This window comes from Aythya marila (genome assembly GCF_965140915.1).
Source record: "Aythya marila genome assembly, chromosome: 9".
Taxonomy (NCBI): domain Eukaryota; kingdom Metazoa; phylum Chordata; class Aves; order Anseriformes; family Anatidae; genus Aythya; species Aythya marila.
Genome location: NC_139050.1, coordinates 8096840 through 8120604, shown reverse-complemented (window position 1 = coordinate 8120604; position 23765 = coordinate 8096840). Strand labels below are relative to the sequence as shown.

Below are 23765 nucleotides of genomic sequence, written 5' to 3'. Positions count from 1 at the left end.
ATTCAGTTGTATTAAACTGCTGAACTGCACAGAAATTCCTGTAGTAAAACAGAACAGTTCTTAATTTCATGAAACCAAATTACTCTGTCTGCTGAAAGGATTACCTTCATAACCAGAATGCACTTTTTCTGCAAGCAACACACAGCAAAGCTGGTCTTCTGCTACTTCTGGATCTTGTACTTTGATAAGGTAAGGAGTCATCCGAAACGGGTGATAGCAAATCTCATTTTCACGCTCCTTCCCTGCACTAATAATTAAACAGAGTTGATTATTTCAACAGATTCATCTCACGCTAAACAATTTCTATTTACTTTAATTTTCTTAATGACAAAAAGACTGCATGATAGCTCCTAAAACAGCACCCAAAAATTTAGCTTCCTTAGTTTTCAGTAGAACAGAACCTAATTCTGATGGCATCCTTTGCATACCAACTACAATAAAGAATAGTCCTCTTTAGTCCTGAATAGTCCTGATGGAAGTAAGGCCTACACATGGAAGTTTGATGAAGAGAAAAACCCATTTCTTAATGATAAAGTTGTTTTATTGATCCACTAATCCTAATCTAATATTAATCCCCATTTTACCCTCCAAAGGAATGGCTCTATAGTTTTATTTTATGAAGACTGCTGTATTATCTCAGTTAAGAGAGACCTTCTTTTACTCAATACGTATTTTGATTTTAAATAAGTCTCATAAACTCTTACCTAGAACAACAGTTGCTAACTTAACAAGAATACAAAACGTAACAGCAAGAACAACCATTTACACAGTGACATATATATACACACACACACGTGAAGTAATAAGGTTATAACAGCACAGCTTTACAAAGCTAAAGCTTCTGGAATCAATGTGAATTAGAAGAAAAGAAGTCTATAATCACACCAGCAGTACCTTTACAATGCATCCAATCCAACTCTCTGCAGTAGAGCATTCTAATTTGTTTAAAACTATGCTCATATCTTAATTATAAGCATTTATTTACTCCAGAAGTAACTTATAGGACCCACAATTTCTCTTTCCAGAAATGCTACCAGAGAAGCAACAGGCAGCACGAAGGAAAACAAAAAGAACTATACAGCATCTAGTGACAGCAAAAAAGAGAAACCAAGTTACTCTCATACATCTACCTATACTGGACATATGGTATGAATTCATGATCTGCCATTAGTCATCTAGAATGAATGAGGATCTGTGGCACATGCTAAGCAGAATAGTTTAATTAACTTGAAGTAAAGACTTTCTGCAGCTGTGAGAGATATCGTATCAGTTTCATTCACAGTGCAAAGGTCAATATTCAGACTGATTAACTTCTAAGATGCAACTTCCTACAACCACTTTGCAGTTTCCTGAGTAGCTTCTGGAAGTTAAATGACTAGAGGACAAGCGTGTGTTTTACCTTATGTTCACACTATGGAAAAAGACAAAACTTGCATAACATATGATTCTTTTAAAAGTCAAATACTTCTGTAGTGCAGTTTCATAGCATAACACTAAGTCTCATTATAGTACTGTTTTACCTGATGCGACAGAAAAAAGATTTCTCTTCCATGCAATCCTGGGTGGAAGACTCTAGAAACATTAAATATTTATAATAAATTACTAAGAAGTTATGGCATTTAAAGCAATAATTCTTCCCAAACAGCATTAAAAGTAATAGAGTTTGAATCCATCAAAAATTTTAAGTTCCCCAAAGCCTTTTTTTTTTTTTAATTTATTTACTTTATGCTTTTCTTAGGCTGGTGTGTGAATCACAGCTGCTTGCTTCTTAAGTCTTCTGCCAAAAACATATCTAAACAGCTCTCCAGTTTGAACTGTTTGTCAGCTTTTTCACTAACTTACACCATGGATCAAAGAAGTTTAATTCTCCAGGACCTCCCAAAACCAGACCTCTTTCCTAGAAAGGACAGCTAAAGGATCAAATACTTTTGCCAACCTCCTCTGCCTAGCCCACACTCCCCAGCAAAACCCAAACTTTATTTTATTTATTTTAAGCAAAACCTTGCTCCCCATCCCTATGAAGCTTATTTCCCTCCTTTTCAACAGTAGCCAAGCTCTGATCTTTCAAAGGCCTCAATATGCAACACTTCTAAACACTAGCTAAGGCTGCCAAAACATGGAATGAAGTATGTAGTTCTACCTACTGCATTTTTGAAATATGAATCTCTTACAAACATAATAAAACTAGAGAAAAATGTTTCAGGAAAAATAGACTGCATAACTGAGTAACATGCACAAGGAGGATCACATGGTCAAAGTTCACAATTGAACCTTTTTTGACAGATGTTGGACTAGCAGCTTCACAATTACTGTTAATTGTGTTTTCATGTTGACTATGGTTCACTCTGTCTTAACTTCATATACTTATTATACAGGGATTGGAATTTCAAATATTCAGAGCAGACTTTGAATTTCAAGTGTTTGCTTAAAAATATTTGGCAGCTATTTCTCAATTCCCAACAGCTGTCACTGCACAAGTAAAACAACCCTCACACAAACAAATATCAAGTGCCCTAAGAGGTCTAATCCTTCACCATCAGCATGCCTGACATCCTTTTTCCTAAGGATGAAAGAACAGATACACAACTACACTTGGTTACTGCAATGACGTTAGCTGAAGTACATCTTCCTACACAGTAACCAAGGTGTATAGTACTCAAATCATACATATTTTAAAAGTAAGAAGACAAAAATATTGTGCTCCTTATATCTAAAGAGAATGTTTTTTGTTTGTTTGTTTTTTTTTAAAAGAAAAATTGTGGTCACTGGATTGCAAGAAAATCTTGAAAACAAATCCACTTTCAGCATGCATACCTTCTTTGCTTTCAATCATCAGTTGGATAAAAGTGGCATGTGAACCAATGAACAGTGGCAATCAAAAAGCTTTTAGCCAACAGACAAGCTTTGGCAATTCATAAAAGCATGTTAAACACCTCATACTGTTCAGAGATGTTCTAGTAATGTGTGTTGTACTCTGATGAAGTGATGGAGAAGGATGAAAGGATATTGCAAAAATTGATATTTGCATCTGCATAACTGAAGGAAGGTCAAAGAAATATCTGCTGTGGAGACCACTCACCAGCTCTATTGCAAATATTCCAAGATGGCAATCTGTATGGGGTAGTAGAAGTATAGAAAACACTGACATCCTGAGGTGCCAGGAATTCCACAAATTTGGCATTTTTGAAATAACCTCTCTTACAGCGAAGAATAGAAGCAGCTTGATCAGAGATGTAGACAATTTTCCCAGTAATCAGAGAAACAGCTACAGCAAACATATCCTAAAAAGAAGTCTCAAATTTAGACAGTTGAAAAGACAACACATTCTTCAATCCATAACATTGTTTAGACAGTAAGATAAAACAGGACACCAAGATAAAAGCATTAATAAGTTAAAAGTAAAAACTAAGGAAACAGAATAAAGAGAGTTAAATCACATCTGTTTAGGGGGCAGTAAAATAATTTTGATGCCCTTGTGAAGCAGATGTATACAGCCCACTTTTTGAACTATGCAGTAAGATTAATACACTAGGAACTTATCAGGTTACATGCCTTAAACCAGTATTAGACAACAATAGCATATTTTACAATGCAGAATTTACAAAGTAAGAAATGAGGAGCTTTCAACTTTAAAATTATACATTTTGGTTTCAAGAAAGCGTCAGATATATTTTACACCCATGAGATTGAGCTGTTTTGAGAAGAGTTGTTTGCCTTATTTATTCACCGCATAATGAAAATAAGTGCTCTATACCACTTGATAAAGTAATGAACAGACAGGTGAAAAAAGAGCCCCAGACAACCATACACAAATTCCACTTGCATCATTTCATGTATTTTTTTCCATGTATTTTTTCCTCAACACAGAAGAGTTTCCTGCATCACAACCTTTATTGCTTAATCCGGTATTACTATATACAAACTTAAGAACTATCGTCAGAACACTGGTTTTTACAAACTCATGTTTTAGATCAATTGAGCAACGTTTATGATATTTGGAGTCCTCAATTATACTCTAGATTGCCTATTTTTTATTTTTTTACCTTACAGGCAATTCATAGGCGCAACAAAAAATACCTACATGAAGCTAGGGAACATCCCCTATCTGTCCATTACTTTATTAATTTCAGAACTGCATACGTTCAGACAGAGGGTTCAGAAAAAAAAAAAATCGAGGAAGACAGGCTAATAAACTTAGATGTAATTATTGTTTAAGACTCCATAATAAACACAGAACACTGAGAATAGGGAAAATAAAATAATCATTCTGTGACTGTGATTATCATTACTGCTAAAAACTACATTGATCATCATAGTTGTTCTCATCTAAAAGAGAAGACAGTATCACTAGATCATAGAATAAGCCTGTAACAGTTGCAAAGACCAGACAAATACCACAGAAGAGAACACAGCAACACACAATGGTCCAAATGCATTGGTCACTTTTAAGTCTTGTTAACGAGAACTGTTGAAACATCAAATAACCCCTACTGTAAGGATTAGCTGAAACAACTCACCATGTGCCTTGACTAAGCTTTGGACAGAGATACCCTCCAAGTTTAGCCACTACTCTAAAATGACAACTAATGATTTACACATTTCATACTGCACTGCATCACGTGGATATTGAGATGTATCATGCCATTGTCTCTAAGCATGAGGTATGAGTCAGAAGACCAAGAATTTTCACTTATTTCCCATTTAACTATCAGAACAAAAAAGCTTCAATTGAGCTGCTATTGGTGAAGTCTATATGAAGGCTTGAAGTTTCTACTGAACATACACTTGAAGGTAAATCAGCTTCTTCAGATTTTGGCCTAGCCAGGAACTCCAACCTTGTAAGGAGAAGGCATGCCAATTCTAGAAAACATTTTACATACATGCTGCAAGCTTGTGTCAGCATACTCACTGCATTTTTCATGATGTATTCTGAGGTTATAGTTTCAACTTCTTCCACTGTGTAGGATGACACATTGAGTCCAGAAGGCTGGGATTCATTAATCATCAACAATTGGTAATACTCCTCATTGGCTACATGAGAACATTAAACAGTTTATAGTCAGAATCTAAGGTCTCATCAATAAATAGCCTGGAAGCAATAAACTGAACAAGTGGTTTTCTGGCATAAGCACAGAATGAGCAGTTGGAAAGTCTAGGTACTATTCCAAGTTAGTTGTTCTACAGTGGAGTTTCCTTATCAGCAACCCATACACATTTACCCACCTTAAAATACCCACGTTAGCATCATAATATATTCATCTACTGGCAACCTTTAAATCCCAAAGAAACCCAAGTTAACAGTCCACAAATGAGAAGACAAATATTTGCTTAAAGAGGTTTTCAAACAAACTTAGCTGTAAGCAGACAACCACAATTAAATTCTTATTTAAATGTTTAATTTTATCCAGGTCATAATTATTTAAGCAGTGTCATACTTGATTACCTTTAACTTGTTTAATGCTTTTAAGGGCATATTTCAACGTTGTTAGGATACTAGATTTGCCTTTAACTCGCTTTTCAGAAGGAAGGTGAGCTTTCAGCTCTTGTAAAGTTTTCAACAACTCCTTTTGTGTTTTGGCTTTAGTGGACTGCTCGCTACTGTAATATTAAAGACAAATAATAAAAAGTCACTGGAGGGCTTGAAGTGACACACCATCCTCATAGAAACCCAAACACACTGACATTTGTCACATGCCTAATTTTGCACAGCTAGACATTAACTTTTGCACTACGTAGTGTAAACATTCAGAATTTGTAGTAATTCTTATATTAGCTAGAATCACTTAAAATAGATTTATCACTACCTGAATTTTTAAGATATACCATCTGTTTATGAAACACATTTATACACCCAAACACCAGAGAACTTTTTTTTTTTGCACCAGTTTCCCTCCCCCTTTTTAGTGGTATATCCCTTAGAGTTCCTTTCAAATTCAAACTCTCAGAAATGTTCATGGACTTCAAAGTAGAGAGCAGGAGGTCCACTCAAGTCTTCACCTCCTGTTCGAGCAGGTTCTCATAGGAAAGGTCCCTGAAAAGGGAATGGCAGTGGGAGAGCATCAAGTTAACAAAACAAATGGAGAAATGCTTGGAAAAATGTATTCCAGTTAAGCATGGCAATACATTAAGTAAGATAAAGAAACTTGACTAAATATGAAAGGTGAAGAATCAGGAGGCAGCTGGAGACAGAAATTGTATTCACATTCTGTGATTTCTTAGGTGCATGCTCAGAAGTATTGTCTCAGTGCAGAAGGTCAAACTACAGTGATAATCAGTGCAAATGTCAGAAAACTGCCTTCCTTTGCAGTTCTTGATCTCCTCATCATTTAAAAATGCTGACAAAAGTCAAAATGGAAAAGGAGAGAGGAGAAAGGACAGGAAAGACGACAAAAGATGGGTGGGTCAGGTGGGTAGGAAGTAGTGAATCAGTCAACAACCTAGAGGATTCTAGACTTTTCCTTAAATTTTCCTAAAAAGCAATTCTTTCCTATCAAAAGGAAGATTTTCTATTACTACACAATCATCTTGGCTGTAACTCTCTGCAAGGTTACACTATGGACCCCTGCAAAACAGTGATCTTGGCAACTGTGCTGCCCTATCCGAAGTGCCCAATAAAGTGGCTTCGGCTTCCAGGTAACTTGTGCAAGGGGATTTCTGAATACTTTTCTGAGAAATTTGAAAAGTTCTTCAGGGAGACCAACTCATCTGACAGGTGTTGGTTATATTTCACCCAAAATGATTAGAAAGTGACAAAGCTGGGTTGTACTAGAATATGCAGTCATAGCTCTTGTTTACATCATAACATACTATGATAAACTTATCATTCACTGAATCATTGGCCATTTTACATTGAGAAATAACGACAAGGGAAATGAAAATAACATAGTACTCCCCTGGGAAGCTTCACGCTCACCCTGTACACTAAAATCGTATCTACAGTGTGGCATGACAGTTTCAACTGATGCAATCAGTGTCTTGTTAACAGAAGAACACTACACTAGGAGCAGGGAGGAAGAGAAAGGGAAAGAAGGCGAAATCACAGAGCATACTGTGTTTTTTGTAGCGTTTGGGCATGCCTCAATCAACATGGTCAGAATCTTTTGCAAGAAAAGAAACTTTTCCAAGTTAGCCTATAGTAGCTGCAAATACAGAAGACTGGCCTCCTTGGAAAAATCAGTTATGTGTTTTTTCCCTGAAGAGACATTGTATTAGGTGCAGTAGAAAGCCACAGAGAAGGCTTGGCTTGCAGAGTAAAGAATCAGTGAATTGCACAAAAACAAGAGCTTTCCATTTTGCTTTATGTGGACAGGAAAAGGTAGTTGAGTGGTGCCAACATTGAATTCAAAGCTCAGTACTCAATGAATCAAAGACTAACCCCAAAGCTTTTCATATTATTTTAATCATCCCTTTCAAGGCCATTATCTAGGTATCCTCAGTCAACTGAGGTTGTCAGTCTTCCATTCCCAGAAGATGATCAAATTCTGCCCTGTACAGCACTGTGCCTGACAGCTGGGGAAATACTGTACAATCTGGATTCACATTTTTTTCTGAGCAGGGAGCTATTACTGAAGGTTTAAAAAAAAAAAAAAAAGTATCAAACTGAGATAAGTAACCCTCCAACATCCTGCAGTAAAGAAAACTGAGTCAGTGGGAAAGGATGATTAAGAAATGCTTTTGGTTCACTCTGTCCTTGATATTGAGCAAAAAGTGAACTCCAGAACAATTTCCACTTGAAGATACAGCATGGAACAAGATCTTCTGGTGTCTGCAAGGCAGACGCTATGTTCATCACACACCAAATGGTGCAAAGGTGTGATTTTAATTTACCACTTCTTTAGGCTCTGCATCAGGTAGAAACACTTTCGGGCAGGTACATGTAGATAGGGATCTTAACATCAGCATGCTAGAGCTAGAAATTGCTTGATCTGCCTAGGATCAGGTTCTGGTCTCCTGATCAGAGGCTGACTTCATTAAAAAAATAAACAAGTACAGTAGGGCACTCAGAGGTGTCCAAATTTGAGCCTTCAATGCCATCAGGTTTCTCAAGGCTATCAGGGTCAGAAGCAGAGTTCATATAGAGGTATTCCTGCAGCTGATGTTGGTCTGTCCTTACAGACTTGAAGCTTGAATCCTGGCGAATGGAACACAGGAGAGGCAGATCATATGGCTGCTGGACATCAGAACATGTCCAACTCAATGGGTGAATTCTGATTTTAAAACACTACTAGGTTTTTCCCAGGCAAAGGCTTCAGACTAAAATCTGAAGAGCAGAAAATTTAAAGGAAAGTCTCAAAAAAAAAAAAAAACCTATATTTGAAGTGAACCACAAAAAAAATGGAGGTTAGGCTACCAAATCCAAAAAAGTAAGATAACCTCTCAAGTCATCACACAGCTCACATGGAACAGCTACAAAAAGCTCTAATTCAACTGAGTAGTTGAGAGGACATGATGCTGATTATGGACAGGAAGAGAATCAAAGACAGGACCACACTATCTCCTACGTGTACTCCTCTAGGTTTAGCCAAAAAAAATACCCAACCTATTTAGTTTTCAGGCTTTGGCCTCACATACAAGCAAATTACTGAAAATATATGCATATTTACTTACCTGCATCCGCTGCTAGACTGATTGTGTTCAGAGTTTGCGATCATCAGACTAAATGCATTTGAGCTTGAGCTAGAACAAAGACAGACATTAATATGAGTAAATTTAATGTAACACTTATTTCATTTCAGCTTTACATTTTCTTATTCATGTCTGGCTGTCTAGAACATGAAAATTAAAAACATTCTGCTTGGAACAACAAATGGAAACTATACATGTTAGACATTTAAGAAGGTTCTTCTTAATCTAGTTTTGCTCTGTACACTAAGCTTTTTAAAAGATGAAAATAGCACAGTTGCATCCTGACTGTTAAAAGAGGCTGACACTTTCTGCTATATAATTGAAGATGGTTTACCATAAGAACATATAAATAGAACCAAGCAAACAAGCAGTGATAAAACATACAAATTAAGCTGGCTTTGAGAAACACTAGAAACCTGCTCTTTATGAATTACACAACTTACATGATACAAAACGCAGGTTAACTAGGGGAAAAAGAACACTAAGCCTCAATCTGAAGACACACTTTATATAATAATTACTTGGAAATCAGATTCAAATGGAAAAAGCTTTCAATGCCACAAACACAAGTGGACTTTATTTAATACCAACCACTACCTTTTATGACAGTCTGAAGATTCCATGAGCATTGCTGAATCTTTCCCATTTTCATCAGATTCATGGCCATGAGAATCATGCCCGCTGGAGTAGTTTTCATTTGTTTCATTTCCACTGAAGTCATTTCCACTGGATCCACTACTCATCTCAATATCTTCCTGAAGAACTTCATGAGAGTGTTCAGGCTTTGTCTGAATTCCTGAATCTTCAGCAATCATCTGGTTATGACTACTTGCAAGTCCAGAATACTCACTCATTTTCTGTTGCTCTTTTAAAGAGAACAATGAAGAAATGCGTTCACTGATACCAGGTTACTGCTCAGGGTTCTGCTCCTCAGTGCTAGAGTAGAACCCCCTGAACTTGATACTGTCCATGGGACACTCATTAGAAACACTGCCAAGATCAAGTCAAGCCACATTCAGAATTTTCTGTCTGTACAAATTCTGCCTGGAAGTACAGACCCACAAATCTGAGGAAGAAGGGAAGGAAGAAAAAACAAAACAGAAAACTGTTTTCTTGTTTGATTTTGCTGATAAACTAGTTCTTACTGACCGATGAAATTAGTAACATTCACTGTTAACACACTCAGCATTTCAACAATGAAAAGTTTAAGTTAAATATAATTGCAAACCTAACACCATACATTAGTATTAGTAGAAAAAGTATTTCTTTTAGTGAAAACTCACAGAAAACGAGAAAGTGGAATAAACGTGAAGAACTCCTTAGAAGTTCAAATATTCTATTTGCTATTTTCCTACCTAATTCTTCATAATTTTACTGCCTGGATTTGGACAATAGCTATTAAAGAACATTTTATTATTTTTATTTAAACCATTTTGCTGGCTTCTAGTTTACTGTGGTAAATAAAAAGACCATTCAGACATCAGGGATTCCTAACTGTTTGGAATTTTTTTCTCCCATTTGCCTTTTTTTTTTTTTTTTGCAAAGATTACTTCTGCTATTTTGACCAAGTCTTCAATTCTTTGTCTGTACAAAAGCCACTCACACAGGCAGACTGAACATACATTGGAAATCATCAACATTTATCAAGAGCAAAAATTAAGATACAAATAAGCGAGAGAATAATTTTATCTGACTACCACTAATTCAGGAAAAAAAATCTTCATTGTTTAGAAATGCAAACTTGAAGCAAAACAAAAAATCCCTGCTTTTAAAGCAAATTCCAGGCTCAAAATTGAAGTGTAGAAGGAATTTAATGAGTAAACAGACTAACATTAAGAACCAGAGGAGAAGTACTAGATAGTTCATCTTCATGTACAAAATAGAGGTACTTAATCTGACTCATATCCTCATCTAGTTCAACAACCTACAGACAACAATACTTCAAAACCACCAACTAAGATCCTCTGAATAATGTAATTCAGCATCAGAGAGAAAAAAAAAAAAAAAAGCTTGTTTTAAAAGAACAGAACCGTTTTTGTTCCCTCCTTTCTTCCTTTAAAATATTCAAGATTGCAGTTGTTGACTAATAAACCACTGGAATATTTAATGACCAATGACTATAATAACAGGAAATAAGAAAACCTGCATTTAAGTTTTGCTAGTATTAACTGCAACAACTTGCTTTTAAACACAATATTTTATTTGAAAGTTATTTTATTTTAAAGGCTAACTTAATATTCATTTAAATCACACTATGATTCTACTTCCCTCCCACTGAGTAAGCATCAAAACTATTTTCTTACCCTCCCAACTGTTGCTTTTCCAGATATTCTATGTTTATTTGAAGTTTTTCAGGAGAAAATACTGTTCTCCTCCTTCCTTGACTAGAGAAATATGCAAGATATCTACTTTCATTTCAAAGACAAAGCATAGTTTAGGGACATTTATTTAAGCTATCAGCAATGGTGATACACTTTGTATCTTTCTATACACTTTATATACATAAATATTTTTTTTTCCAGAAAGATCTTATTAGATCTCCATTATGGGTAGTAAAAAAAACTTCAGATAAAAGAGAATACCAACACCTCACTGCTGCATCTATTCACCTCAGTTCTGCTAACCCAGACTATGTAAACATCCAGTTATGCTGCTGCACTCAGCAGCAGTACACAGACAATAAGTTTTGCTTTAGTGCTCTAACAGTTTTTTTCTGGATTAAGTAAGCCACTTCTGTCTCAGAAATTACAGAACTGGAAAATGTAGTAACAGTATTTACTTAGATGAAATTCCACTATTATTTCACAATGGCACATACTCTGGTAGCCAATGATTAACTGGATCAGACATTTCATCTCCAATTTAACCTCTGCTGTAGATAAAAGCTCACATTTTCACTTGCCTTACCTACCTCCACATTTCAGTTAAGCTCTGTCCCTGTCTAGAGTCCACTCTTATTATCCATGCTTGTAAAGAGCCCGACTGGAAGTGCTGCAAGTCAGTGGTACTCGTGCTACTATCTGCAGCATCACAAGTAACTATACAGCTGGCTTTCTTTGCTAGTGATTGAAAACACTAAAGGAAGGGTAAATATAGAAGGTGGCACTGGGGAAATACCAAACAGGGAGTACATAAGGAAAAAAAACTCATGTTACTGTACAAATAAGGAGCATTTATAAAGTGTTAATCCATTCCCATCTAGTAAATGCTCTCACTACTGCAACTATTGTATAAATATGAGCATCCACCTGGTTAAAAAACACTGTTAAGAAACCATTCTCACCCTTAAGAAGCCACTTATGCGTCATCTGTACTAATATTTCTCAGGGGACACTGAGGTTGTGAAGTTCTATGGAGAATTCAGTGAGTAAAGGTACTCCAAACTACTTAGCCAACAATGGGATGGCCTTTGACCTTCTCTGTAAGGTTTAAGGTGAGCTTGACTATCCATATGCAGCCTTTTGCCCATTTCACAGAATCACAGAATTTCTAGGTTGGAAGAGACCTCAAGATCATCGAGTCCAACCTCTGACCTAACGCTAGCAGTCCCCACTAAACCATATCCCTAAGCTCTACATCTAAATGTCTTTTAAAGACCTCCAGGGATGGTGACTCCACCACTTCCCTGGGCAGCCTGTTCCAATGCCTCACAACCCTTTCAGTGAAGAAGTTCTTCCTAACATCCAACCCAAAACTCCCCTGGCTCAACTTAAGCCCATTCCCCCTCGTCCTGTCACCAGGCACGTGGGAGAACAGACCAACCCCCACCTCACTACAGCCTCCCTTGAGGTACCTGTAGAGAGCGATAAGGTCGCCCCTGAGCCTCCTCTTCTCCAGGCTGAACAAGCCCAGCTCCCTCAGCCGCTCCTCGTAGGACTTGTTCTCCAGGCCCCTCACCAGCTTCGTCGCCCTTCTCTGGACTCTCTTGAGCACCTCCATGTCCTTCTTGTAGCGAGGGGCCCAAAACTGAACACAGTACTCGAGGTGCGGCCTCACCAGAGCCGAGTACAGGGGGACGATCACCTCCCTAGCCCTGCTGGTCACACTGTTCCTGATACAAGCCAGGATACCGTTGGCCTTCTTGGCCACCTGAGCACGCTGCTGGCTCATATTCAGCCGACTATCCACCATCACTCCCAGGTCCTTCTCTGCCTGGCAGCTCTCCAACCATTCCTCTCCCAGCCTATAGCTCTGCTTGGGGTTATATTTCCAGTAAATGCCTTACGCACATCAAAACTGTGTAGTTTTGATTTCCCATCATGATTTTCCATGACTGGGAAAAGACATCCAAGGCATTACCAGCCCAGTGTCACTCAGGAATTTAAGGTGAAATACAGCATTCCTCATACAGTATTTCTTGCCTAATGCAGGGGCTTTGCTTATATTTTTCTGACCAAGAACTACTCACAAAGAGCTTAAAATAGAAGAGAAAACCATACTGCTGTAACTGAAACAGCACTATTGGCTAGTAACCTACGTCACACAGTATTTTTTTTAGAGGTAGGAAAAAAAATGCTCTTAATAAAAGCGCATGGGCTACTATACTTAAACCCCTTAAAAAAAAGCTATATACATCACTATTGATAGATTCATAGAAGGCAAACTATTAGCACAGCCCTAAATACTTCACAGGTAAATGGTCCAATATTACAGTAATGCATAAGTCTGAAAATTTGCACTAATTAGGAGAAGGGCAATGATTATGGCACAGCTTTCCTACTCCAAATGCAAACATTTAGTATATGAGTAAGTGTGCGAAACCTTTTCTCTGGAATTCTGAAGCCAAAGAGTATTATAAATGATATAATGTTCTCAGTCTCAAGAGTTGCCTGCAATTTATTTATTTTAGGAACAAGCTTTCTTTCCCCAAAGTCTTCTCTCTAATCTTTGGAAGTTTAAGAGTCAATGAAATTGTGCCATTGGCCGAATGCCGAGGTTTATGGTTTGAAATTCTGAGATGAGCAATTTTATTTATTTATTACCTCCAAATGTCATCCATTCTCTTCTCTGCTTTCCCTGACATCTAAGCAAGCTTTGCCAGGTATCTGTAGCAAATTTCAACAGAGCTTCTTCAGGTGTGAGAGGATTGCTCTCAAGAATATATAGAAGTTTTGCAGTGACTTTTGAGATATTTCACATGCCTCCTTGAACAAGAGCTTATTTATTTCTTTACTTTAAAGCAATGTGTTCAAATTAAGAGAATCACTAACAGAAGAACTAGGTACTGGTTTACAGGAAATATCATGAATTTGCTTCCTCTTGACACCTGACAAACATTTATGTGAGGAACTGCTTATGTTGTGTGACATCTGTCTCCAGCTAGCTAACCACCAGAACTTTTGCAGGTTTGTGCACAGTAAGTAGTTATGTAGGAACAACACAGATATGTTACACTGACTACAATTTGGAGCCCAAGGACAGTGATGATAAAAATAAGTATCCCATTGATGAAGAGACAGGCCTGACCTTCCTTTTACAAGCACGTTTTGAGAAGAGTTGTCTCCACTCCTGGTATTTTTAATTCAGGACTGGAACATTACTGTCACTAAAACAAGCAATCTTGCAGAAAGTTTGTTTCAAAAAAATCTCAAAAGCCTCCATACCATAGATATGTAACAGAGTAAGGACCAGAGAAAGAATAAATGGGAAGGAACAAGCAAAAAGTATGGCACTTCCAATGGCATTTAGGGGAAAACCCTGATGCATTCACTGGCAACTGCAATCTCCCTAATGAGACAGACATTCGCTAGGTCCACAGTACAGAACTGTGCGAGAGAGGCAGTGTTTAAATCCAGTCATCTTCGACTGCAACATCATGAAGGACCGCTTAAGAAAATCCCCAATGAAGAAAATTTGTAAGTGCATAGGGAAAGGTGTAGAGCTTGGGGCATATGAAAGCAGGAAGAGGAGTGTTTCTAATCCAAGAGCTTGTATAATAAATAAATAATAAAAGATTCCAAGAAGTAGCAACAATAATATATATAACCAATTAGAAGAGATTCTCTAGGAGGTTGGAATAGCTGTGAAAAAGAGAAAATCAATTACCTAAAATGCCAGGCAAAGAACATGGTGTAGGCTAAGAGTAGACTGTTGGCTCTAGCTAGACTTTACTAGCAGACAGAGGAGAACCTTAAGAACATCTGCATGCAAATGCAAGCACCATGCAAACACTTCAGGAGTACAGAGGGTCAGTCAGCTCTGAGGGATTAATTAGCTTTGAAACTTATCTCAGTCAAAATTCTGAAGTAAATTGCACATATTCATTCCACTTACATGTCCGAATAAATTTCCAGTCAATAACCAGACAAGAATGAAAAGGTAAGAGCAAGCCTGCTCGCAGTCTGAGGACCTCACCCATTACCCAGTTTGAGGAAGCTACCTGCAGACCACGCCAGGTTTGTAACAAGTGCAGACTGTCACTTGGGGACAGAGGAAGAGCTCTCTTAGGTTTGATCTTGAGAAATAAGTTAACCCTGCTTTTCTTTCTTTACTTTCTGCTACATCTTTCTAAGCTTCTAAAGGGAGGTTATTTATGTTGGCTCTCTGAATAAAAACTTCCATTAATCTTAAATTGGCACCAGTTAAGCTTGATTTTAAGATAAATGGCTCAAATAAAACATTCTATTCATCTAGACAGAGCAAACCTCTTCAAGTCGCTCTGTCAAAGTCTAGAGCTCTGAAGACACTGACGTTGTATGGAAAAGGCAATACAATCCCACTGAGCACTCAGAACAAACATAGGCCAGGCTGGATGTGCAGAAAATGTCTTCTGGCTACTAATTCGCCAGAAAAGCTCTACTCCCACCGTAAGATAATGGAAAGAGCCTGAACTTCAGTGGTACCAGAACATGTCAAAATATGCATGGGCAAATGCTTGAAGAAATAATGGTTTCCTGCTTTTGAAAAACCTCTTAAGAACTTGGGTCAGCACTGTAGGATACAAAGGAAACAAATTTCTTCTGAAACTGACCTTTAAACAAAGTCTTGTTTCAGCACAGGTCTGCTTACTTTCAAAGATCTTTCCTTCCCCTCTTCCCGCCCCAAAAAAAAATAACTTCTACCATTTAATTCTTTAAATGCTAGTATGCATTTAAAGTGTAAAAATCCAAAGCCAGAATGAACTAATTCAAGAACTGAGCACATCCCAAGACTGACAGTTTGCCTAAGTCTGGCATTAAAATGAACTTAACCAATAATCAAAAAAATCAAACCAACAGGCACACCACATAACATGAATTTAATTTAGTCATGTCAGAGATAGGGGACAGTAACTGCATTAGGATCAGTAGGAGTCATTCCTCGTGGCTGGACTTGCATTTACTTGAGGCCTTTGCAATGAGAATGTTTTCCACATATCTTCTGGAGGACTGCTTGGCAAAATGGCAAAGTTTTCTTATTTGTATGATAAACAACTAGCAGTGATTTAATCGTATTATGCAGTTTTAGAAAAAATGGAAATTAATGTCTACAATGAATGCACTCTCCCTGTGCAATTAGACTATAATTGAGTGCTTGGTAGTAGCAAAGTGTCAGGAAAAAAAACTGTAAACAATCTGAGAAGTAACATGTCTAACTGTACAACTTCACCAGCAATAAAACTAAGAGCTTCACTTTTTGCAGCAGCAGAACAATTTACAAAATATCTTCACTAGGACATATTTGGAGAATGGAACAAGAAAGGAATTGCAGTATTTTCAGATTTCACTATACAAAAAATAACAAAAGATGTGTAAAAATTTCCTGCAGGACTGCTTAAAGATACTAAAAAAACCTGCTTTTTTAATAGATTCCTCATCCCACTGCAAGCCATCATAAAAAATTTTTCTTAAGAAGGAATGAAGCATAAGCTAGAACTTGATATCAATTTATGAATATATCAAATTATCATTAACATCTAGAACAACACAAATACTTCACAATCTGACTTCATTGCATTTGTTTCATTTGTTAATAAAGATCCATCTTGAAGTTCAACAAAACCCTCAGTACAGGACCATTAGTTAAACAAAAGTAAACATTTTCAAACAGGTGATCCTACTTAGCCATCACTTACAGCTGCCATTCACTTTACAACAGAGGAACTGGCCAAGACAAAGCCTTTATCCAGAGCCATCCAAGTGCCAGACCCTGAAGTAATAGCAGCATCTATGCAGAAAGAGATCAGCATAGGTATCAGGCCAGGCCCTTGCATCTGTAGCAAAGACGCTTGCATCTACATTGCTTTCTCAGTGGAAAACCAAACAAAACAACTCAAACCTGATTTTATGAATAAGCATACTTTAGCTAAAAAAAAATAGTTTTTGCTTCAATTCAATAATGCAATTCCCAGTTTATATCCAAAAATAGTTCTGAATGAATATGTGTACGACTGAAATCACAGTTTAAGGTAAAAACAAACAGAACAATGCATTTTCTTCATGAGGTCTACGGGAAAACAAAATCTGTCCATTAATATCAATCACAACAATTATGCATGTTCCTTACCTGTTTCTTCCTATGAAAAGCTGGTAAAAATGTTTATCAAGTTCCCTCCCAGCTAGCATCAAAAGCATGAAGTGCCTAGGTCCAGAGTCTCCCACATGCATTTAATTCTTGTCTCATCCTCTTCTACTGGAAATCTTTGACCATTACAGAGTCCGGACACCTCTACAACTATAAAATATAAAAGAAATACCTGGGCCCCCCAACAGTGTCCTCTTCAAACAGATACCAGAGAGATGCTCACAGTTATGCCATTCCTATGTAGATAAATGTTGGTTAAATATGAAACTGTCATCCAGCAGAGGAATCAGATACAAATTTGTGTTTTAAACACTTATGGTCTACAATAGGTCTTGTGAAGTTTTAAAATAGCAGAACCTTCCACACTAGATAAAATAACTTCTCTCAGCAATAACTTCTGATCCACTATCAGTATGATGTCATACTATGCACATTAAGGTCTGCACAGGCTGATACAACCACTACAAATGAAGGGCTAAATCCTCCAGTAGAGAACAGCAAAGCGCCCAACATATTCAACAGGAGGTCCACATGCTTCAGTTTATTTAGAATATCCGGTTTTAAACTTGATCTAATAAATCTAATCTCATCTACATCTCTGTAGGCTTGCTATGAGATGTGGGGAGCTGGGGATCTGCCTCTTCTCACAGGTAGCTAGTGACAGGACTAGAGGGAATAGCCTGAAGTTGCACCAGGAAGTTTTAGGTTGGAAATGAGGAAACATTTCTTCTCAGAAAGAGCAGTCAGGCATCAGAATGGGTTGCCCAGGGAAGTGGTGGTGTCACTCCCACTGGGGGTGCTCGAGGAAAGGCTGGACCTGGTGCTTAGGGACATGGTTTAGTGGGTGACATTGGTAGCATCATGATGGTTGGACCAGATGATCTTGGAGGTCTCTTCCAACCTTAATGATTCTATGATTCAAGTTTTAGGCAGTAAGCAAACTGCAATTCACAGAATGGCTGAGGTTGGAATAAACCTGCGGGGTTTATCTGGCCCAACACCCTGCTAAAGCAGGGCCACCCACAGCTGGCTGCCCAGGACCACGTCCAGATGGCTTTTGATTGTTTACAAAACTAACCATTTTGGATGACAGCCATGCTAATATGCGTTAATTTAAAATGCAGCACATCTAGCAACTGCTAAAAGTACATTTGTGTTGGCCAGACTTAAGGAAGAATTTATTCACAACGTTCCATTCTGCATAATGTCACAATGCTGATGTGTTCTGCAAGTCTCAGACTATGGCACAAATCTGTGTACATTAGTTCTTTAAGTGTTTTACCTTTATCATCAACTGATAAAACAGAATTTAAATAAGCTCTGTATCTCTGGCTAAGAGAAGTGTTAGGAAATAGCTTTATTCAGAGATACTTTCAGATTTTGCAATTTTAAGCACAGATGTTGAAGATGTGGAATGTCTTTTGAACAAAGATCTAACTAGTGTTGAAAGTCAGCTTTTCCACTTCACTCACAACTGACTCATCTCCCTGCATTCCATATTTCCTTTATAAAGTTAAGGTATATCACTAAGATATCTAGAAAAATCACAAGGATTTGCCCAACTAATTATGAGGGGACACAGCACTTTTCTAGGTTAGTGAGCTCCATCGTGACATTTTTACACAGAGGCTTAAAGTATACATTTGAAAATACGTATGCTATGTATGCTATTCACAGTAGCAACATGCATCATTTTAATTGCTTATATCGGTTTCATCTACTTAATGTATTTAGGAAGGTATTAGAAAAAAAAGTCTTATAACTACTTAAAATTCTAATCATAAGCCTCTCTACAAATTAACAAAGCTAAGACAAATCTACATCAAAAGAAGTTTCATCTGAAACTCAATACAAGTCATTCAAGCCAGGGTCTTTCATCAGTCTGAGTAAAACTAGGGACAGTTGAATCTAATCTTCTGGTTTATTATTATCCAGAAGAAATACACAGTTGACTGAGTAAGCCCAGTTCATCTATCTATGGCATCTGAGGAAAGTCTTTTCCACAGAAAGTCTAAATTGATCAATATAAAAAGATTATAGAGTCCGTGAAAACACTTTCTTTGACGTGTATCTATCCAAAGCATAGAAGACTTCAACATAAGAAAAGAAGAAACAACCTGTTTTAGGGAACACACCTGTATTAGAGAACCCCAATCAAGTAGACTTTCTGAAGAGCCATGAAGTCACACCTGTAGTATTGAAAAGAGAACAAACATCATTAGCTTTAAGAACCTACTAAGTTCAAGTTTTGTAGCAGCAGAAAAACTTTTTTCCTAATGATTAAAACAAAAATGGGTAGTATAGTATTAATCCTCAAAATACTCAGTTTCATCTGTCTTGGAATATTACAGTATTACCCAGCACTGCTGTGCTTCCCTCTCCTTCCTTAGGCTAATACTGTCCCATTATCAGATCATATTTAACAAAATTAGACAATGTGCCTCCTCCATTAGCTGACGATCCATTGGGTTTTCTTATTTTACCACACATACTCCATGAGTTATAATAAGCTTGTCATTAGTTTCTAACACATTCAACAGAAACATGTACAACTCAGTAGCTCTGATGCCATGCACTCAACTTCTAGAACAGTACCAGAACCATTATAAGAAGCTATAATCTACTTCACAAATCAAATCTTATATTCATATTTTCCTTTTTTTTTTTCCTCCTGAACTATCATCCTAATTATCTGAACAACATGAACAACTTTGTTTTAAGACTCCTTAACACACCTTCAAGAGACCGGAATTTATCAATAACTATTGTACAGCAAACAATGCAGATGTGGACTAAATAATTTCAGTTTCCTAACAATTTAGAGAAGCCACATCATTTCTGTGTGTTCAATGATTTGTGAAAGTCTTAAAAAAAAAAAAAAAACAAACACATAATATCCTGATTAACTTTTCAGTTCTCAGCACTCTGACAGACTACAGCTCAAGGGAGCTATCCAAAGCAACAACAAAAAATCAGTTTAGAATAAACTAGAAATCACCTTCTTGAGGAGATCATAAGACACTCACTCACCCTGATGAATGTACTCAGTCTTTCCAATTCTGGAACTGTCATCAATATATTCCTATACAACAAACAAAAAGTTAGAAGTTTTACATGCAAGATACAAAATTATTTATGAAACATAAATCAGGTCCATTTAATAATGGAATACGAGCCCAACCATATAAGGTATGTACTCCACAGATGAAGAGCAGTTAAAAAGACTACAAATACAAAATAAGAGAAAGTGTTGGAAATAGTAGATACCTATCAATAAAAATTATCGTAACCTATGTTCCAAATTTCCCTCAAGCAAGGCATAGAGTAATTCACTGAATTCTATTCCCGCTGTAAATACAAGGAAAAAAGAATTCCATCTCCATAATATCCATTTATTGTTAGAATGTTGCTTAGATAGTACAGATATCAATGCAGTTTACTTCAAAATCAACCACTTACTCATTTCAGAGCATCCATGCTGAAAATGAGTATGACCTAGTAGTATAAGATGTGGATCATATATTTGAATTCAATTTGTTTCTTCTACATACTACTATTTTGAAACATTTCACCACCAAAATGCCCATCTCAAATTAGCCTTAGGAGATAAAATAATGCTGCAGAGCACCAATTCAACTGAGTGAAAGTTCTGACATCACGACCAGGACTGGTTTCCAAAGTACAGGTATGCAATCATAAAGCAAAAGCTGTTCTCAGCTTAGTAAAGAGATAGGCTTCTTTTGCTTACATCCGAACCATATAAAATGAATCACAGAATGGCCTGGGTTGGAAGGGACCTCAAAGACCCATGGCTCCAGCCCCCTGCCCCCAGCCCAGGCTGCCCCCAGCCCCATCCAGCCTGGCCTTGGGCACTGCCAGGGATGGGGCAGCCACAGCTGCTCTGGGCAGCCTGGGCCAGCATTCCACTGCCCTTATAGTAAAGAACTTCTTCCAAATACCTAATCTAAATCTACCTTCTTTTAGTTTAATTACCCCTAGTCTTCAGCTGCATCCCAGAGAGCCAAGCAGAACAAAAAAACCCTCAGAGTACCCCACAAATGGTTCCTAAATGGACCTACCTATGATCATACCACCAATAACGCCAGCTTCCTGAAGCATCCAAACCGACTCTATTAATTTATTTCCGTCCGTTTAAGATTGGTTCTGTTATTTTTAAAGCTATTTTCTCCGTGGGGTAACTAATAGCAGAGTTTGCTTGAGGTAACCGGACAAAGTCAACTCAATCTTACTATGAATAGCAGGACATTGTTGACCTTAGCAAGTTTACCTCATGGAAGGTCAAACAATCTCACCTATGCTGTGCTCACTAACCTGGGCTGGCTCCTGATTCATGATTTGCTCTCCTGGAGCTGTAAGAAGCCAGTCACAGAAGTAACTCCCAAAAGCAGCCAGGGCAGCAGCTCAGCCACCCGGCAGGGACCGTCCTTCTCTGAGGCAAGCACACCACACTCTGCCGGCCCCACCACTGCGGATCTGGAGCGATCAGCAGACAGAAACTGACTTCCTCACATCTACTCCTCCACCACGAGCAACAAACCCTGGCACAGAGCTAAGTTCAACTGCCAGCAGGGCAGGCACTTTTTGTGAAGAAGAGGTGCCAACACAGAAACACACCCGTGACAGACAAGACCGCTGCAGCCTGTGCTGGGATATTTCGTGAAGAGGCTAAATGCAGTCTCCTTTACCTGTCCTGGGAGTTTCCAGGCATCCTTCCTTCCAATACTACAATAGGTTTTGTGTACTTTTTAAAGGTGAACTAAAATGCTTTCTATTAAATGTAAATTTAAGGATGTTTGATTTTCTTTCTAAATAGAAAACTATTTCTGAGGGGAACTGGAAAAGTTATTAAACAAGAAAACTGATAAGAACTCTGTTTGCATAAGTCAACTCTTCTCCTCTAGGGGCAAAATAACAAATGTGATTCATCTGAGAAAGCACTGTCACAGAACCGAGGGAAAAATTAGCATGCTCCACCATCCAGTTACATATTTCACTACTAAAGCAGATCCATATTTCAATTTTACTGTTTGGTAAGAACTCCTCTCCAAGGGCTGACAACAGCAAAACTGCACCATGCTGTATTAGCTTTACAGAAGGTTCAGGTGAGTGCTGCTCTTTAGAGATGACTACAGCTCATGCCTCTCACTGCAGTCAGAATGGGAGTCCCACTCTGGAAGACTCTACGGCAAGTCATTAATACACCCCACAAAGCGCAGTCACCTCACAAACATGATGTACTTGTCCTGCAAACTGGATACATTAGTACAGAGACATAAAAGATCAAATCACCCAGAAACCTATGGCAGAGATGTAATTGAGAGCAAAGAAGTGCTTTATGTACTGAAGATCTTTGTACAATTAAAGAAACGAAGTAGCAGAAACATAAAAGTACATGAAATAAGGTCAAGCACAAAAGTCATACCAAGATACAAAAGAGGGAAGAAATAAGGAGAATAGGAAGCAAGACCAATGAAAAAATACAAGTACTGGACATCCTGAACACTTCATCTTGTATCCCTAAGCTTAAATAATGCCAAATACAGGTGTTGTTTACCACAATTTAAGGACAGCATGTTGGAAAGATGGTATAGAACTGGCTCTACATTAAAAATGCTAGTTTGCAACACCTACACAAGGAACTCTCCAACAATTCTATCTATAGGGAAAAAAAACAAGCATTAAAAGTTACCACGATATACTCAACAACAGCTGGAAGCAAAACCCCCAAACCTTTCTCCCTCATTTTGGCAAACAAACACTCTCTTCCCCACTGTCTCATCTTTTCAGGATGAGCGTCAGCCCGTCCTGCCCACAACTTCTGCAGTCACGCTCAGTAACCTCATATTCCTGCGCACAGAAATGGGCTGCTCTGTGTATCTCAGTCTACTTGTCATGTATACAGCATGTTAAGTCTCTATCCCTTCAGCACTCCCAGTAAAGCTTTGCTTTCTGCTGGGAGAAAATGAAGCAAAGCAGATCATACTCCATGGTTATTTATCTCAAGAGAGGTAAATTCAGCCTTATTTCTTACCATGTTCTAGAAGTGGAATCATTTAAGTCAGACTACCAAAACAAACCACAGGAATCAGAAGGCTTCTCTAAGACTTCCACATATTATTTCAGCAGCATTTGAGCAGCAGCTGAGAACATCTGTACAAAACTTTTCTTGGCCTTACAGTGGCTCTCACTCACACAAAAAAATCTCATAACCTCACTGGTGTGCATGGTGAGGAACACACACTCCCAACCTACTGCCTGTGCAGCTTAGAAGAAGGTCGATAAGCTGCTGCTGTCCCTCGGGAACATGGCAAGAAGCACAGACAGTCACGTAAGAGAACCTTGTACTGGACTGGTACAGGTCTAACGCAGGCAGTTAGACATAAAGATCATATCTACACTTGAAGGATAACCTTTGAAATACCAAACAGAGGCACAAAAGACTGATCTGCCTGTGCACTAGCACTGCTGGCAGGCAGAGCAGAAGCAGGCTGCACAAGCATGCCTGCCTGGTGATCTACTAAGCCACTTACTAGAGTACCAGATCACCGCCCATGTGCTCAGACATGTGGATTCCCATGTGTTCGGGAGCTTCCCTGCCACACGGGGTTGCTGGTTCG

The 23765-nt window shown here is 38.0% G+C and overlaps 1 protein-coding gene across 7 annotated transcripts in view; it reads right to left on the bottom strand.

Annotated features, from left to right (window-relative positions):
- Positions 1 to 20209, bottom strand: part of PER2 (period circadian regulator 2) — a 39000-nt gene extending 18791 nt beyond the window's left edge. The window contains exons 1-10 of one of the 7 annotated variants that reach the window (XM_082766855.1): positions 20158 to 20209; positions 19263 to 19316; positions 17110 to 17363; positions 9223 to 9691; positions 8608 to 8676; positions 5444 to 5598; positions 4910 to 5031; positions 3080 to 3281; positions 1521 to 1572; positions 105 to 247 (exon numbers count right to left, since the gene is read on the bottom strand). In XM_082766855.1, coding sequence (XP_082622981.1) covers positions 105 to 247; positions 1521 to 1572; positions 3080 to 3281; positions 4910 to 5031; positions 5444 to 5598; positions 8608 to 8676; positions 9223 to 9479 — 1000 coding nt within the window. In that variant the 5' untranslated portion in view covers positions 9480 to 9691; positions 17110 to 17363; positions 19263 to 19316; positions 20158 to 20209. Of the gene's footprint in view, positions 1 to 104; positions 248 to 1520; positions 1573 to 3079; positions 3282 to 4909; positions 5032 to 5443; positions 5599 to 5997; positions 6032 to 7375; positions 8099 to 8607; positions 8677 to 9222; positions 9692 to 17109; positions 17364 to 19262; positions 19317 to 20157 lie in introns of those variants that run through there. The other 6 variants (XM_082766856.1, XM_082766857.1, XM_082766858.1 and 3 more) reach the window with 6 other exon arrangements.
- Positions 20210 to 23765: the final 3556 nt, after the last annotated feature.